This window comes from Schistocerca americana, chromosome 3 (assembly GCF_021461395.2).
Source record: "Schistocerca americana isolate TAMUIC-IGC-003095 chromosome 3, iqSchAmer2.1, whole genome shotgun sequence".
NCBI lineage: Eukaryota > Metazoa > Arthropoda > Insecta > Orthoptera > Acrididae > Schistocerca > Schistocerca americana.
The window spans coordinates 458,101,660-458,118,022 of NC_060121.1; the positions used below are offsets into that span (position 1 = coordinate 458,101,660).

The 16,363-nt window shown below is 40.6% G+C and overlaps 1 protein-coding gene across 1 annotated transcript in view; it reads right to left on the bottom strand.

Moving 5' to 3' along the window:
- Positions 1–16,363, bottom strand: part of LOC124606153 (cytochrome P450 4C1-like) — a 71,279-nt gene that overhangs the window by 38,627 nt on the left and 16,289 nt on the right. The window contains exon 4 of the mRNA XM_047138117.1: positions 4,198–4,425. Within this exon, the coding sequence (XP_046994073.1) occupies positions 4,198–4,425 (228 nt within the window). The remainder of the gene's footprint in view (positions 1–4,197; positions 4,426–16,363) is intronic.

The window sequence follows — 16,363 nt, forward strand, 5'->3', positions numbered from 1 at the left end:
TAGATCGGTTACGGCTGCTACAATGGCAGGTTATAAAGATTTAAGTGAGTTTGAACGTGTTGTTATTGTCGGCACACAAGCAATGGGACACAGGATCTCCGAGATAGCGATGAAGTGGAGATTTTCCCGTACGACCATTTCACGAGCGTACTGTGAATACCAGGAATCCAGTAAAACATCAGATCTCCGACATCACCGTGGCCGGTAAAAGATCCTGCAAGAACGTGACCAAAGACGACTGAAGAGAATCGTTCAACGTGACAAAAGTGCCGACGCTTCCACAAATTGCTGCAGATTTCAGTGCCTGGCCATCAACAAGTGTCAGTGTACGAACCATTCAACGAAACATCATCGATATGGGCTTTTGGAGCCGAAGGCCCACTCGTGTACCCCTGATGACTACACGACACGAACCTTTACGCCTCGTCTGGGCCCGTCAACAACGACAGCGGAATGTTGATGAGTAGAAACATGTTGCTTCGTCGGACGAGTATCGTTTCAAATTGTACCGAGCAGATGGACGTATACGGGTATGGGGACAACCTCATGAATCCATGGACCCTGCATGTCAGCAGGGAACTGTTCAAGCTGGTGGAGGCTCTGTAATGATGTGGGGCATGTGCAGTTGTAGTTATATGGGACCTCTGACACGTCTAGATACGACTCTGCCACGTGACACGTACGTAAGCATCCTGTCTGATAACCTGCATCCATTCATGTCCATCGTGCATTGTGGCAGACTTGAGCAATTGCAGCAGGACAAGGCGATACCCCACACGTCTAGAATTGCTACACAACGGCTGCAGGAACAATCTTCTGAGTTTAAACACTTCCACTGGCCACCAGACTCCTCAGCAATAAGCATTATTGAGCATAGCCGGGATGCCTTGCAACGTGCTGTTCAGAAGAGATTTCCATCCCCTCGTACTATTACGCATTTATGGACAGCCCTGCAGGGTGCATAGTGTCAGTTCTCTCCAGCACTACTTCGGATATTAGTCAAGTCTATGCCACGTCATGTTGTGGCACTTCTGCGTACTCGCGGAGGCCCTACACGATATTACACAGGTACATCAGTTTCCTTGGCTCTTCAGTGTACATAGTCGAATGTCAATAATATTTTGAGCACTTACACACCATCGGTGGATATGTAAATGATTAGAGCTGCAGTTCTCTGTAACAGGTGGAACGGTCATTTGAGAGTGTTAGTGTTGTTCTTTTCTGGTGTTGTTTCCAGGTTTGGTGAGCGATATAATGCGCTTCAACAGCATCAGATATTGAGTGACACTGTGAACTCAAAGAGATGTTGCGTACCAGAGTAAAACAGGGTTATCAGCACTTGATAATTTTAAAGGGACCTCATTGTGGGTCGGGGTCGTGCAATATCCGGATCTGTGGCCCGACTCTGGGTTGCATGGGAACGTGAGGGAAGGCATAATCGTCATCAAGGTTCCAGTCGACCACGTCTGACCACCACAAGAGAGGGTGTGTACCAAACACTTCACATCTGCGCTTGCCATACGAGATCAACTAATGGAGTCCATGAAACATTCTGTCCCATCCCGTACCACTGGTCGAGGACTATCAGCATCAGTATTGAGGAAATACTGTCCCACTAAAGGCTTCCGTTAACATCACAACACAGACGGCTATGTTTCTAGTGATGCCTTGACTGGGAAGCATGGACTGCTGATTAATAGCATCCCACTGTGTCCACGGATGACTAGCAGTTCTGTACTATCCCGTATGACCATTGTCTACGAATACGGCGGTCAATTGGGACGAGTCTCGGACGTTTCGTTGTTTTGGAGAGGCACAGTGATGTTACTCCTGTTGTCACGGTGTGGCGAACCGTCAGGCACGATTTCAGTTTACGGCTGATTGTGATTGACTGAACTCAGACTGCACAATGGTACGTCAGGAATGTCCTGTGTCCATATGTGTTACTTCGCACGTGACAGCATCGTGAGACAATTGTTTAACATGATAACGCTCGTCCACACATAGTGCGCCTCTCTATGAGCTCTCTGCGTGGTGTTGGGGTACTCCCACGGTCATCCAGATCAGCATCTGTCCCCTTTATAATATTGCGTATCAGCTCTCGGACGCCAACTCCGTGTTAGTACCAGTATCCAGCACATCAAGTTACAATAGCTGTGCGCCAGCTTTCTTCTTGATGGAATCCAACGGCTTTATGACACCCTTCACAACCGAATCAGCGCATGTATCCAGGACAGAGGGGGAGTGACGTCACACTAATAAGGATGCTCATATTACCATATTCTTTATTTGATTCGATTTTGGAATCACTGAAATAACCTCATATATCTTATCGACCCGTGAAGTTTCATTTCGTCCCCTCTTCCCGTTCTGGGTGTCTCACTTTCTTTCACTCAGCTTATTTGAGTACACGCTTGACTAAAGAGCAGCACCGAACCATTGAATATGAAACAGTAGAGCAACATGTACAGTGGCTTATGGAAGCTAGACACAGTGATTTTAGCGTTTTAAGAAAAGCATTGATATCCTATACCAACATTTAATAATTTCAACTGCGAAGTAAGTAAATTTATGACGATAAGATGCGATAATTTCGGTGCTAGATGATACACGCTCAGAATACAGGATTATAAACTGGGTGGAAATATAGGGCTTTCATGAAGAAAATATGGTTCTATTAGGTTGGTGCATAAGTTCGCAGCGTTTTTCCACAAGTTTCGTAAATACAACAGATACACATAAAAGAGATTTTTGTCGTCAATAATATATTCTCCTTCACTATTCACAACAAACAGTCTGCCAACGTTGGGGTAACTTTTCAGAAACCACGTGTTTTTGTGGCGAAGAACTTGTCGAGCCATGTTCGAGGCAAATTTTCATTCGGTAAGAAAGTTCCTCGAAGGCTGTGCAATAGAGGCCGGGAAAGGTGAACGTCTGAGGGTACAAGATCAGGTGAATAAGGTGGGTGCGGTATGACTTCCCAACGAATCTCCTATATAGCGCTTTTTGTCAGTCAAGCAGAATGCGGGCGGGCGCTGTCGTGAAGTAGCACCACTTCACGCAGTCATCCTGCTCGTTGTTCTTGAGCTGTGTCTGCAAGACGCCTCATTTGTTGACAATAAATGTCAGCAGTGATGGTTACACCTAGGGGACGCAATTTGTAGTATATCACACCGTTGCTGCTCCACCAGATGCATGGTATTATGTTCCATGGGTGCTCGAAGGTCTTTGTAGGGGAGTTTCTGCTTTGTTTGGATTCAACAATTCCTTTCTTTTCCTCTTGTTATCATAAAGACACCATTTATTATCACTACTACTGATGTACGGTAGGGCGGCCGGTGTTGTTCACGAGCAAATTGACGAGTAGCAAGCAGAGATGCACATATGGCCACTCACTGATTTTTTAGATTTTTGCTTAGAGCATGCGGTACCCATACACCCAATTATTAGACCTTCCCCACTGAATTACCGCGAGACCGCTACGGTCGCAGGTTCGAATCCTGCCACGGGCATGGATGTGTGTGATGTCCTTAGGTTAGTTGGGTTTAACTAGTTCTAAGTTCTAGGGGACTAATGACCTCAGCAGTTGAGTCCCATAGTGCTCAGAGCCATTTGAACCAACCCACTGAATGCCAATGTCACACAGTGGAGGAATGATCACAGTTCTTAAATTCACTGACGTCAATTATTGTCGACTAGTGCGCATAAACAATCTTGATCAAATCCCGAAAGTATTCTTGAATGTGGAAAGTCACTAATATCAAGAAGATCCTCCTTAAATAGATTAAACCATTCTCTTATCGTGCTCTGTTCAATGGCATTACCCCACGGCGCAAATGTTTCTGGCTCCCTTTTTTGCTGTCACACCACTATTGAATTAAAACAGATGAATGTATCGGAAATGTTGCAATTTCTCCACTTGGCATTCCATTTTTTAACGCCCACAGCTACATTTACTATCTCAAAATGACGAAATGACAATATGTAAACTCAAATAGCAACAATGAACTACAAATAAAAAATAACAATCGATAAATAAATACGTAGCAACCACAATACCAAAAAGCAAAACAAAAACACTATAAGCTTATGCACCAACTTAATAATATCCGTTACTGCTTTTCACCTTCGATTTCATGAATGAATGTCGTCCAGATATGCTCTGATCGTGCAAAGTGCGCCTTATGCGTCCTTTACCTGTATGGTCTGCAGGCCGTCTTTCACCTCGTCGGCGATCTCGGCCTGTTTGAGCCGGTCTGGCTCTAACTCGTCCAGCTGGATGCCGACGATGGTCGAGGTGAAGGTCCGCAAGGCCGAATGGAACAGTGGGCCGTATACGTCAACCTCGGCACCGGCAGCCGCCGCCAGCTTTTCGCACGTGAACCTGGCGCCTTCATTGAATGAGTCGACGAACCGGCTCAGCACCTGCCGGGCCATCGTAGTGAATCACAAAACAGGTTCCCATAGAAGGTCTCTTCTCTTTCTCCTGTACGGTACGAAGTATTCCTGAAATCACCAAAAAAACTACAATTTCAACGCCAGAATGAATCTTCCATTATGCAGCACAGTGTGACCTTAGTGTGACACTTTCTGGGAGCTTCAAACTGTGTGCCGGACCGGTACTGCCGGTACTCCAAAACTCGACCTTGCCTTTCTCGGGAATGCTCGTGAGTCGTGTCCTGGCAGCTCAATCAATGAAGGCACTGCGCACGGAAGACAAGGTCCCAGGTTAGAATACCACTCCGGAGTACAGTATTAACTGCCAAGATGTTTATCAATTTAATCTAATCATTAGCGCTATACGTTATGTCATACAATGTTGTACAACAGTCCTGATCGATGTACAGGTCGTGACGACAAAATTTTAACCTCAAACATTTGCGTAACCGTTGAAGATATCGATTTTTCATTCATGGGGAATCACAGTCACGTAGAATATCTTGAAAGAAATTTCACTGTAAATTACTGTTCTGTCATTTCACATAATCATGATTTCGGTTTTCTAGCCATTCTCAAGTGCATCTTGAACTGCAAATCATTAAGGTGTACATATCGTACAGTGTAGGGCAACGGAAAAAGTAGTCATTACGTACCTGATAACATTACTTACGTGGTACAATATATCTGACGTATATACATCTACGTGACACGTCATCGTCGAAAAAAACATATTTATGTTCATATAGAACTATTGTCGAATTACAGAATATGAATACGGATCGAAGATACATAATATGGCTGATATTTTGTATCGATGTCTTCGCTGTATATTCATGTCTTGTAAATATGACAACAGGTCTGTAAGACGATAAATACCCTCCAATACATTAAAATACGACACACAGTGAAGGAATTATTAAAACGGGACGGAGATCTGTAGATATGGGATGTAGTATATGTACAGACAAACAAATGATTACAATTTCAGAAAAAGAGTGTCTACTTTTGCAGACCACCTGCTTAAAGGAGGCCGTAGTTACAAGGTCCAACATAGTCTTACATAACACCCACAAATGGAGGAAGATGAACCGCCTTGAAATGAAGGACATTAATAAACAAATGTTCACTTTTTCCTTCTTAGTACTGAACGATGAGAAACACTTCCTGTACTCTCCATTCTGATTACAGATACTGCTAATAGTCCCGTCCAGACTACTTAGTAAACTATCCCTCCTACTCGTAGGATCATTTTTTCCTTTATCTCAAATACTATAATTTCCCTTATCATGCTAAAAAAATTAGTTTGTATAGTTACAGTATTCCACTTCCTGTTTAGTCTCACTTGTAATGCGGAAAATCTTACAGAAAAATGGGGCTGCGAGAGGGAGGGATGGTTTACTGAGTGGTCTGGATGGGATTATTAGCAGTATCTGCAGTCAGAAGTGGTGGTGAGTAAGGGAACAGTGTCTGATCATTCAATACTAAGCTTGAGAAAGTGAACATCTGCTTTTTAATTTCCTTTATTTCATGGTAATTCATGGTTCAAAAATGGCTCTGAGCACTATGGGACTTAACATCTTAGGTCATCAGTCCCCCTAGAACTTAGAACTACTTAAACATAACTAACCTAAGGACATCACACAACACCCAGCCATCACGAGGCAGAGAAAATCCCTGACCCCGCCGGGAATCGAACCCGGGAACCCGGGCGTGGGAAGCGAGAACGCTACCGCACGACCACGAGATGCGGGCTGGTAATTCATCTTCCTCCATTTGTGGATATTATGTAAGGCATCATACGGAACCTTGTGACGGTGGCCTTCTTTAAGTAGGGGTCTGCAAAAGTAGAGTCTCCTTTTCTAATCCTCCAACATGTATGGTGGACGGATTTTGCCCTGTCAGACTGACTTATATACAATGATCAGCCAGAGCATTGTGACCACCGACATACTATCGATGTAAACCCGCACAGGTGATAGTGGCGTCACCTGCTAGACACACGCACCGTGCGTGTAACATCAGTGAGCGTACCGTCCGTGTGTTGAATGGGGAAGGTGCGCGATGTGTCTCAATTTCATCGAGGGCATACTGTGATGGCAGGAAACTCGGCACGAGCATTTCGGAAACTCCACGACTTGTCGGATGTTTGAAGAGTGGTGTGGTGAGTGTCTTCAACATGTGGCAGAACCAACGTGAAACCACGCCCAGACTTTGAGGCGTTGGATGGCCAGTGCTCTCGGACATCTTAGGCTGGGCAGACAGGTAAAACACGACAGTGAACTGTGGCAGAAATAACATCATACTTCAATGCTGGGCAGAGTACAAGTGCTTCTGAATACACAGTGCACCGAACACTCCTAACTATGGGCCTCAACAGCCGACGACCAAAGCACATTCCAATTTTACATCACGACATCGACAACTGCTACTGAAACGGGCACGTGAGCATTGGCACCAGACGGTGACGCAGTGGTAGAGCTTTGCATGGGTCATGGGTCCTGATACCTTCTTCATCATGCCGATAGGAGGGTGCGAATCCATGCTCTTCCAGCGGAAGAGCTCTTTGACCCCAGTTCTACGGGTCGGAGACAAGCTGGCGGCAGTTACGTTATGCACCGGGGAACATTCACGACGGCATCCATGCGCCCAGCGGATCTCGTGGAGAGCACCATTACGGCAACATTCGTTTCAGACCACTCACATCCCTTCATGTCACAATGCCTGGAGTGTGATGGAGTTGTTCGAGGGATGCTGCGGCGAGTTCCAATTGATGTACTGGCCTCCCAACTAGCCAGGTCTGAACGCAATCGAACACATCTGAGACGTGATTGAACGTCGCGTCAGAGATCATCGCCCCACTCCCTAGAATTTACGGAAATTATGTGACCTTTTTGTGCAGATACGATACCAACTCCCTCCAGCGACCTACCAAGGCCTCATTGCTTCCATGCCATGACACGTCACCGCCGTTATCTGTGCCAAAAGTGGGCATGCCGGCTGTCAGGTAGGTGGTCCTAATGTTTCGGCTGATCTGTGTACAATTTCCCACAGTTTCATGTGAGTCTGTAAAGAGAGGGAAAATATTCCTATCCGAGCACAGAAAAGGCGAATATGTACCTGTTTAAAATACTGTGATTGACGAGAGGGGTATCAGCTGCCTGATCCAACCTCTCTCAGACCTTTAAAAATTTTCGCCAAAATATTGGCATGCGATCATATCCGCGCTCTTTTTAACATACACCTCTCACTCCCACAAGTTCCCCTTACTGTTAATCGTTCAAATCCACTAAGCCATTGCTGTAAGTTTCTCATTTTTTCAGACCAACTCATTGTCATTATATCTTTGTGCATTTCTGTTACTGTCTCCTGTCTTACAGTCTTGGTCTCCCTCGTTCTGTTTAAATATTGCTTTTTGAATAATTAATAGAATATGCCCCAATCGTTTAATTAAGGCTAAAGTACATTAAGAATTAATTTTCTCTGTGTAAATAAATCCGTAAAGTAAGGAGAAAAAGGTTACCATTTAATGCAAGGATTTATTTTTTTTAATTAATTAATTTATTTATTTTTTTGATGTTGCAACAAATAATGTTCCAGAAAAATGTTAATGTATCGAAACTGTAAAGCAAGTTGAAGGCAGTTGCCGTAATTTGTTTTTGGATTATATAAAAGCAGGAGCTGTGAGCTCTCTCTCTCTCTCTCTCTCTCTCTCTCTCTCTCTCTCGTTTGTTTTCGATGGCTTTTGGGCAAATAATTACTCTAATTTAATTACAACAGCCGTGTTTGAATTAAGACTCTACTTTCCTTTTTCATTAATTGCACATCTTAAATTATTATGTTGCATTTTAAAACTTTTTCAGGCTGCAGCGAAGGAGAGTTGCCGACGAATTGTTTGATGGCCACTGCCGAACGCTACTAGTTTTCAATCGGCTATTACTTTATCAAAATTTTATTTCAGCGTCCTTCAGATCACTTTTACCGGTATTTTCTGTTTGCATCCTGGCAATGTAATTGCACAAAGTGCGTAATTTTGAGATCGGTCACTGGCCTCTAAACAATACCATCGGTCAACGTTCCCGTTGGTCTGATGGGAATCTGATGCTGGTTGTCGGTATATATGATTTCATTATCCACAAGTAAAAATTTTCTGTGCAGCATTTTACCATTTCAGAAGCTTTGCCACCAGCAAAAGCTATAAAATATAATATTACATTATGTTTTAAATACAGGTAATAGTATACTGTCTTACTACTACTGCTCCTACTGTCTTATCTCATTGTCACCGTCTCCCACATGCTCTCTCTAACCGCTACTCCCTCATTCATTCATTCCAACATTCCAAATGCTTCCGCCTCTTCTGATTATCTCTCTCTTCCTTGTTGTCACTGTCATAGACTCTGTCTCTCACAATCACTGACTGTCATCCATCTCACCCACTTCCACTTTCTTCTTCTCTTTATTTTCCACTGGTACTGAATGTTTCACTCTTTTTCTAGCAATGTTCTGCCATTGTGGAATATGTTCCACTGCCACTGTGTCCTTATTTTTCTATCACACTACCATTGTATCATTCGCTCTTTCTATACCACAACAATTTTCTAATATTTTCCAGTATTATTACTTTTTCCGTCTTTTCCAACTGCCACGCCTTCTCTCTCAGCATAAAAAAGAGCGAATACGCTGGCATGCTAAAAGTTTGGCAAAATTTCTAAAGGTGCAGAGGAAAATGTAATGAGACAGCTGGTACCCCACTTTCAGTTAGAATATTTTAAACAAAATGATGTTCGCCTTTTTTGTGCTCCGATAGGAGCATTTTCCACTGGTTCCCTTCTTTCGCTAGCACGGCTCGGCATGTCAGTCATAGTGAAACAATTTTACTAATTAGTACAATTTTGATAGTTATCTAACGTGAAATTGAATTAACGCAGAACTTATTTTACGTTTCAGATCGGATTTTACGGGCACAAAAATTTTTCATGTGCTTCAGTACTACAGCATGGGTTTCCCAGAACCCTACTGATGATAACGGAGATAATTTACAGCGTTTTTGTCTCGTACTACATTTTGCCTGCTTATTTTACCTGTACAAGTAGAGTTCAAATGGCTCTGAGCACTATGGGACTTAACTTCTATGGTCATCAGTCCCCTAGAACTTAGAACTCCTTAAACCTAACTAACCTAAGGACATCACACAACTCCCAGTCATCACGAGGCAGAGAAAATCCCTGACCCCGCCGGGAATCGAACCCGGGAACCCGGGCGTGGGAAGTGAGAACGCTACCGCACGTACAAGTAGAGTAACTCAGAATCGCTGTGTCTCGGAAATAGGTAAAGACATCAAGAAAATTTTCAAGGTTGTTCGAGACATTCAGCCATTTGCTGAGCATAGCCGTCGTGGAATGTGCGACTCGGGTAGAGATTTTTGAAAACGGGAAGGGCTAAAGAATATACTGTTAAAACTTGAGCACTCTGTTGCTGTTAGTTATTTAGATATTCGCTGCTGACGGCGAAAAAATGATGAAAAAAGCTTTTTTCGTCTTTTCTCTGGAACCGCCCATGAACTAATGGCGCCTCCATGGGCTCCTTTAGACGCATCGTAGACCACATCTAATTCAAATAGAACCAACAGATTTTCTCCGTTTGCCTAAGCTGGAGGAAGGGACTAATATTGAAACATTGACCCTGTACAGTAGCAGAGTTACAGTAGTTACAGTAAGACGATCCTTCTGTTGGATATAAAAATGGTCCAGAGCTCAGGCGCTTGACTGTTCTCTCCTATCACCAACAGAAGTAGAGGTTTTTTTTTTTTTTTTTTTTTTTTTTTTTGGTCATCAGTCTACTGACTAGTTTGATGCGGCCCGCCACGAATTTCTTTCCTGTTGTAAGAGGTCCGAGCAGATGCCAGAAAGCTAAGTCAGACACGACTTCACATATTCCTCCGTAACATCCCATTGTACCTGTTAAATTGAGACACATGGCCGCTGTAGACATTTTTGGTCCGATTTCCAGAACTAATAGAGGTTCTTGCTACATCTTTGTCGCTGTTGAACTCACTTCAAAATTTGTAACCTTCACTCCGTTACGCAAAGCTACTGCTAAATCGATCTCGAAAGCATTTGTAAAACATTTTCTATTTCATGTAGGGCACGTATTGAAAGTAATTTCCGACAATGGACCACAGTTTCGATCCGCTATATGGACACGTATGTTACGAGCAGGAAACATTTCTCCGATCTATATATCCAGGTACCACGCTTCTTCGAACCCTTATGAACGTCTAATGAAAGAAATTGGTAAACTATGTAGAATATACTGCCATAAAAAACATATTGATTGGGACACACACATACTCTCATTCCAGGATGTAATTAACTCCATACCAAATGAATCTACTATGCTATCTCCGACTGTTATACTGAAAAATGTTGAACCATCTAACAAAATTAAAGAATTAGTATCCTTTCCTACCTCTCGTCAACTACGACACCATGAAATAATTGACATTGCACTCACCAACATCAAACGTGCCACATAGCGCCGAAGAAGACAGCAAAAACAGGTAGGTACACGCCGTGACTTTCACATTGGACAGAAGATATTAGTACGCACACATTATTTATCCAACAGAGGAAAGAGTAGATGCCGTAAATTTGAGCTTCTATACGCAGGTCCATATCGAATTCGCAGCATTCCTCTCCCCAATGTAGTACACGTCGAAACTTTGAGAACCAGAAAAAGCAAGGGCAATCACCATGTCTCCAATATTAAACCCTTTATTGAATGAACATACTTTATGATTTATCACACTGTAATGCCATTTCCTGATTTTTATATGACCACTTAAGCAATTATATTTATGTGACTACTTACTGATAATGATCGTATTTTTTCCTGGCAAGTGCTCGGCAAGGTAAGGTTAGCAGGTCGCTTTTCTTGTCGTTACACATCAGACCGTGCCCTTTTTTCCAGATAAACTTACATATTTTATGACCAATTATGCAATTCTATCTATGTGATTACTTACTGATGATTATCATATTTTTTCTTGGCAAGTGCCCGGCAAGGTAAGGTTAGCAGGTCGCTTTTCTTGTCGTTATATATCAGACTGTGCACATTTTCCATTTTTTGTGTATGTATGATTGTTTTCCTATCGAAAGTAGAATTTTTGTCTGTATGCACTATGTAATCTTTAAGATATAACAAACACCAGTTGACTTTGACATTTTTCTTTATGATATCTCAATATCTTGACTACTCTACAGTTTTTGCCACTACATTATGATACTGTGTGTACATTTTTTGCACTTGAAAACTGTCTATGCTTTTGACATAATACGTTTTCTGTCATGCTATGCTGTATGCTTAATTATATCACTAGAAACAAGTTTTTATTTAATGTGTATATGATTTAAATGCAAGATATTAATCCTTATTCATCATTTTCAGAAAGCAATAACGTGTAAAAGAAATAACTTAAACAAAGCAAAGTGGATTACTATGAAATGGGAATTTCACCTTCGGAATGAACGAAAGAAAATGCAATACCATGTCATGAAGAGTAAATGGATCAGAATTAACAAGCATTAACAAGAATATACTATACACATCGTATGATAGCAGTCTTAACTAATTATTTTTCTTTCAGAATACGAGGCGATTGATGCAGGCTGTCAGACAGAACTACACATCTTAGTTTTAGTGATGAAATATGCTAGAAATAAGAAACTCTATACTACGAATAGTTGTATGAAGTAAATGGTAATATGAATAACGAATAATGAAGTGTCTTTTTTGCAGATGATAATAAATGATGATGAATAATTATATGAAGAATATGCCAACATGAATAATGAAGTTTTTCTTTGCAGGTGATGATAGTAATGAAGTTATAGTAATATGAGTAATGAAGTTTTTCTTTGCAGATGAGGATAATGATGCAGTTTGTTCTATTTACTGTTAGTTGAGAAATGCTATGTAGTTATTTAAGTATTTGTTGCAGTTCGTATTGACAGTATGTCTTATGTCGCATGGTATAATGACTGAATGTTTTGGAAAGGACAGCTAGAGTACATACATATTGAGTACACGTTTCATTACCTGTTAATTCGAAGTTCACTACTTTTCAGCATAATATGCGTTTCTTCTTTCAGCTCAATAATCCATTTTGTATTTTTTCTAGGAGAAGCTATTCATGAAATTAATGTGCTATAAGCAGTTAGTCATTAAACCTGTTCTAGTACTTGCATTTTTTTACCCATTTGTGTGTGTCATTCATGAATGTGATCACATATACTCTACTTGTTTCATAACCTTGCTACAGCTGACTCATGACAAATGACGTTACTAATCCTTATATCCAGTAATAATTCAAAAGCAAATATTTTTATGCCCCAGCAATTAATTATCGACCCCAACGCAATGCATTGTTAGCACCAAAAAAAAATTACCAGCCCCAGCTATTACCAGTATACAACCAAATAATGCTACTAGTTTAAGATGTATTTCTAGTTCTCAATATAATGCAAATTTCTCAGATGTATTGAAACCATTATATCTATGTATTATTGGACCACAGACCTTGAGTAATAGTTACAGTGTGTTACATTTTAAATATGTCCTATGTCACTTGAATGATGAGTTCTGAGTAATACTGAATGGTGTTTTCTAACCACAGACCTTGAGTAATAGTTACAGTGTGTTACATTTTAAATATGTCCTATGTCACTTGAATGATGAATTCGGAGTAATACTGAATGATGTTTTGTAATAATGCATGAATGCTATGCCAATAATTTCTGTAAATAATATTTTTGTTATACTCTATAAATGCTCTGCCAATAATTAACTCCCATTTTGAATGATGACTTCTGAATAATACTGAATAATGTTTTATAAAACTATATGAATACTTTGTAACTGGCCAATGAATGCCACTGTTTCTTATATTTTAAATTTGTCTTATGTCACTTACATGATATTATGTATGAATACCAGTAGCTTGATGCTACACTAATTAACTCTTGTTTTGAATGATGACTTCTGAACAATGCATAAAATGGTTTGTAACTGGCTAATGAGTGCCAATGATTACTATAATTAGATGAATTATGTAAATGCTATGCCATTAATTAACTCTTGCTTTCAATGATCACTTCTGAATAATGCACAAAAATGGTTTGTAACTGGCCAACGAATGCCAATGATTACTATAATTAGATGAATTATGTAAATGCTATGCCATTAATTAACTCTTGTTTTGAATGATCACTTCTGAATAATGCATAAAAAATGGTTTGTAACTGGCCAATGAGTGCCAATATTTACTGTCATCAGATGACTTATGAATAATGTTCTGTAATACTCCATACATAGTACAGAAATATTTAGTAACTAGGCAATGAGTGTCAACAATTACTCAAATCAGTTGATAGACTAATGTAATCCTCAATGATGACTAGCATAAGACTTAATGTCCTTCACCTTCTGACCTAATTACCAGAAACTACTGCAATGTCCGTTTGTCCTGTCCATCCTCATGATCATGGAGCACTATATTTGGTTTTTCCACTAATTCTACGTTGGTGAAAGAGTATGGATTCTACAAGAATGTGGTGTTGACACATCATGCTGTCCACCACCTTGAACGATGCAGATTTTACTATGGTCCCACTGTTTGGTGTACCTAATGTACTACGAAAATGATAACATTGAATATTAATACAACATTTCAGTGTCTTGGCTACACTGATTAATACTTCAGGGAAGAGAACTTCAGATTGTCTCACTTGGTGTTGTGCTTCTGTAGAAAGATATGGACTTTCAGTGCAGCTACGTGCAACCTACTGTGCTACAACCATGATGCAATCCTTCCCTTTCCTTTCCTAGTTCTTGTAAAATGGTAAAAAATATATACAGTTAATATGTTTTGTACTCATTGCGTACAAATTTTGTCATTTATTGATATGTTCTGTACTCAGTGCATGTGCACTCTATTTCATTTCATGTTCTGCACTTTAGACTTAGTTAATAAAGTAGACTATAGAAAAATTTGTTGCTCATGGCAAGTCCAATTAACTCACCATCGCCGCCAAATTTTTGACCCCCCAGTGGAGGGTAATGTAAGAGGTCCGGCAGATGTAATTTCGATGTATTGCTCACGCGCTGCTGACGGCGAAAAAATGATGAAAAAAGCTTTTCTCGTCTTTTCTCTGGAACCGCCCATGAACTAATGGCGCCTCCATGGGCTCCTTTAGAACCAACAGATTTTCTCCGCTTGCCTAAGCTGGAGGAAGGGACTAATATTGAAACTTTGACCCTGTACAGTAGAAGAGTTACAGTAAGACGATCCTTCTGTTGGATATAAAAATGGTCCAGAGCTCAGGCGCTTGACTGTTCTCTCCTATCACCAACAGAAGTAGAGTTTTTTTTTTTTTTTTTTTTTTTTTTTTTTTTTTTTTTTTTTTTTTTTTTTTTTTTGGTCATCAGTCTACTGACTAGTTTGATGCGGCCCGCCACGAATTTCTTTCCTGTTGTAAGAAGTCCGAGCAGATGTAATTTCGATGTATTGCTCATGCGCTGCCTGCGATATGCAAGGTATAAGAGAATCTCTGACCAGAGAGCAGTGTTGACTGCAGTACGAACTGTGTGGCTGTAGCAGTAAGTTGTTGCTAGTCTGCAGTTTGCTCTGGTCTGGTCTGGTGTATCGTGTTGGCTGGGCCGGTCGCGGTGCAGCGATGCCGGAGCCTGAGTATTATTGTATAAGGTAAAAAGCAGCCTCGCGCGTATGTAGTAATGTCATCTCAAGTCCCATGTAAATGTTTTTAAAAATCTCGTAATAATAATCCTTCTCATATAAAGTAATTTTCAACAACCATTCATTTCAATTTAAAGAATTTACTAATTTCTCCCAACCATGATCATCCCGATTGTTGCAAAAGAAAAATCAGTTGCTTCCTTTCATAAATGACAAATCTATCGGCCAGCATTGCACAGGGCTGTGCCAGAAAACATTATTTTAAGAGCGGATATATATGCGTTATCCGGCGACTTCATTGAGGTAACAATTTTTCTCTTTTTTTATTCATCTTTATTTATTGATCATTATTGATCTTTCAGGGCCATGACGCATCACTGCTGTCGTCCAAAATTTACCAGGTTAAATTCACAGTCAATTACTGAAAAATTGTAAGTGAGTGACAATTTAATTGAGAGGTTAGTTACATTGTGTTAGCACCAGGTCACTGAATTTCTTTATTTATCTTTTTTTTTTTTTGTTGGGACGTTACACTGAATGTGAGCGACATAATTTTAATTTTTATTGTTGACAGGTTTAGGAATTTTTATGTTTTTGAGCTTAGATTAAATGTGAAACATTTTGTGGGGAGGTTACACTAAATTAGAATATTATTCATATTATTTATTATTATATTTTGTGGGAAGGTTACACTGTGCTAACCTCTTCATCTCAGAGTAGCACTTGCAACCTACGACCTCAATTATTTGCTTGACGTATTCCAATCTCTGTCTTCCTCTACAGTTTTTGCCCTCTACAGCTCCCTCTAGTTCCATGGAAGTCATTCCCTCATGTCTTAGCAGATGTCCTATCATCCTGTCCCTTCTCCTTATCAGTGGTTTCCACATATTCCTTTCCTCTCCGATTCTGTGTAGAACCTCCTCATTCCTTACCTTATCAGTCCACCTAATTTTCAACATTCGTCTATAGCACCACATCTCAAATGCTTCGATTCTCTTCTGTTCCGGTTTTCCCACAGTCCATCTTTCACTACCATACAATGCTGTACTCCAGATGTACATCCTCAGAAATTTCTTCCTCAAATTAAGTCCAGTATTTGATATTAGTAGACTTCTCTTGGCCAGAATGCCTTTTTTGCCATAGCGAGTCTGCTTTTGATGTCCTCCTTGC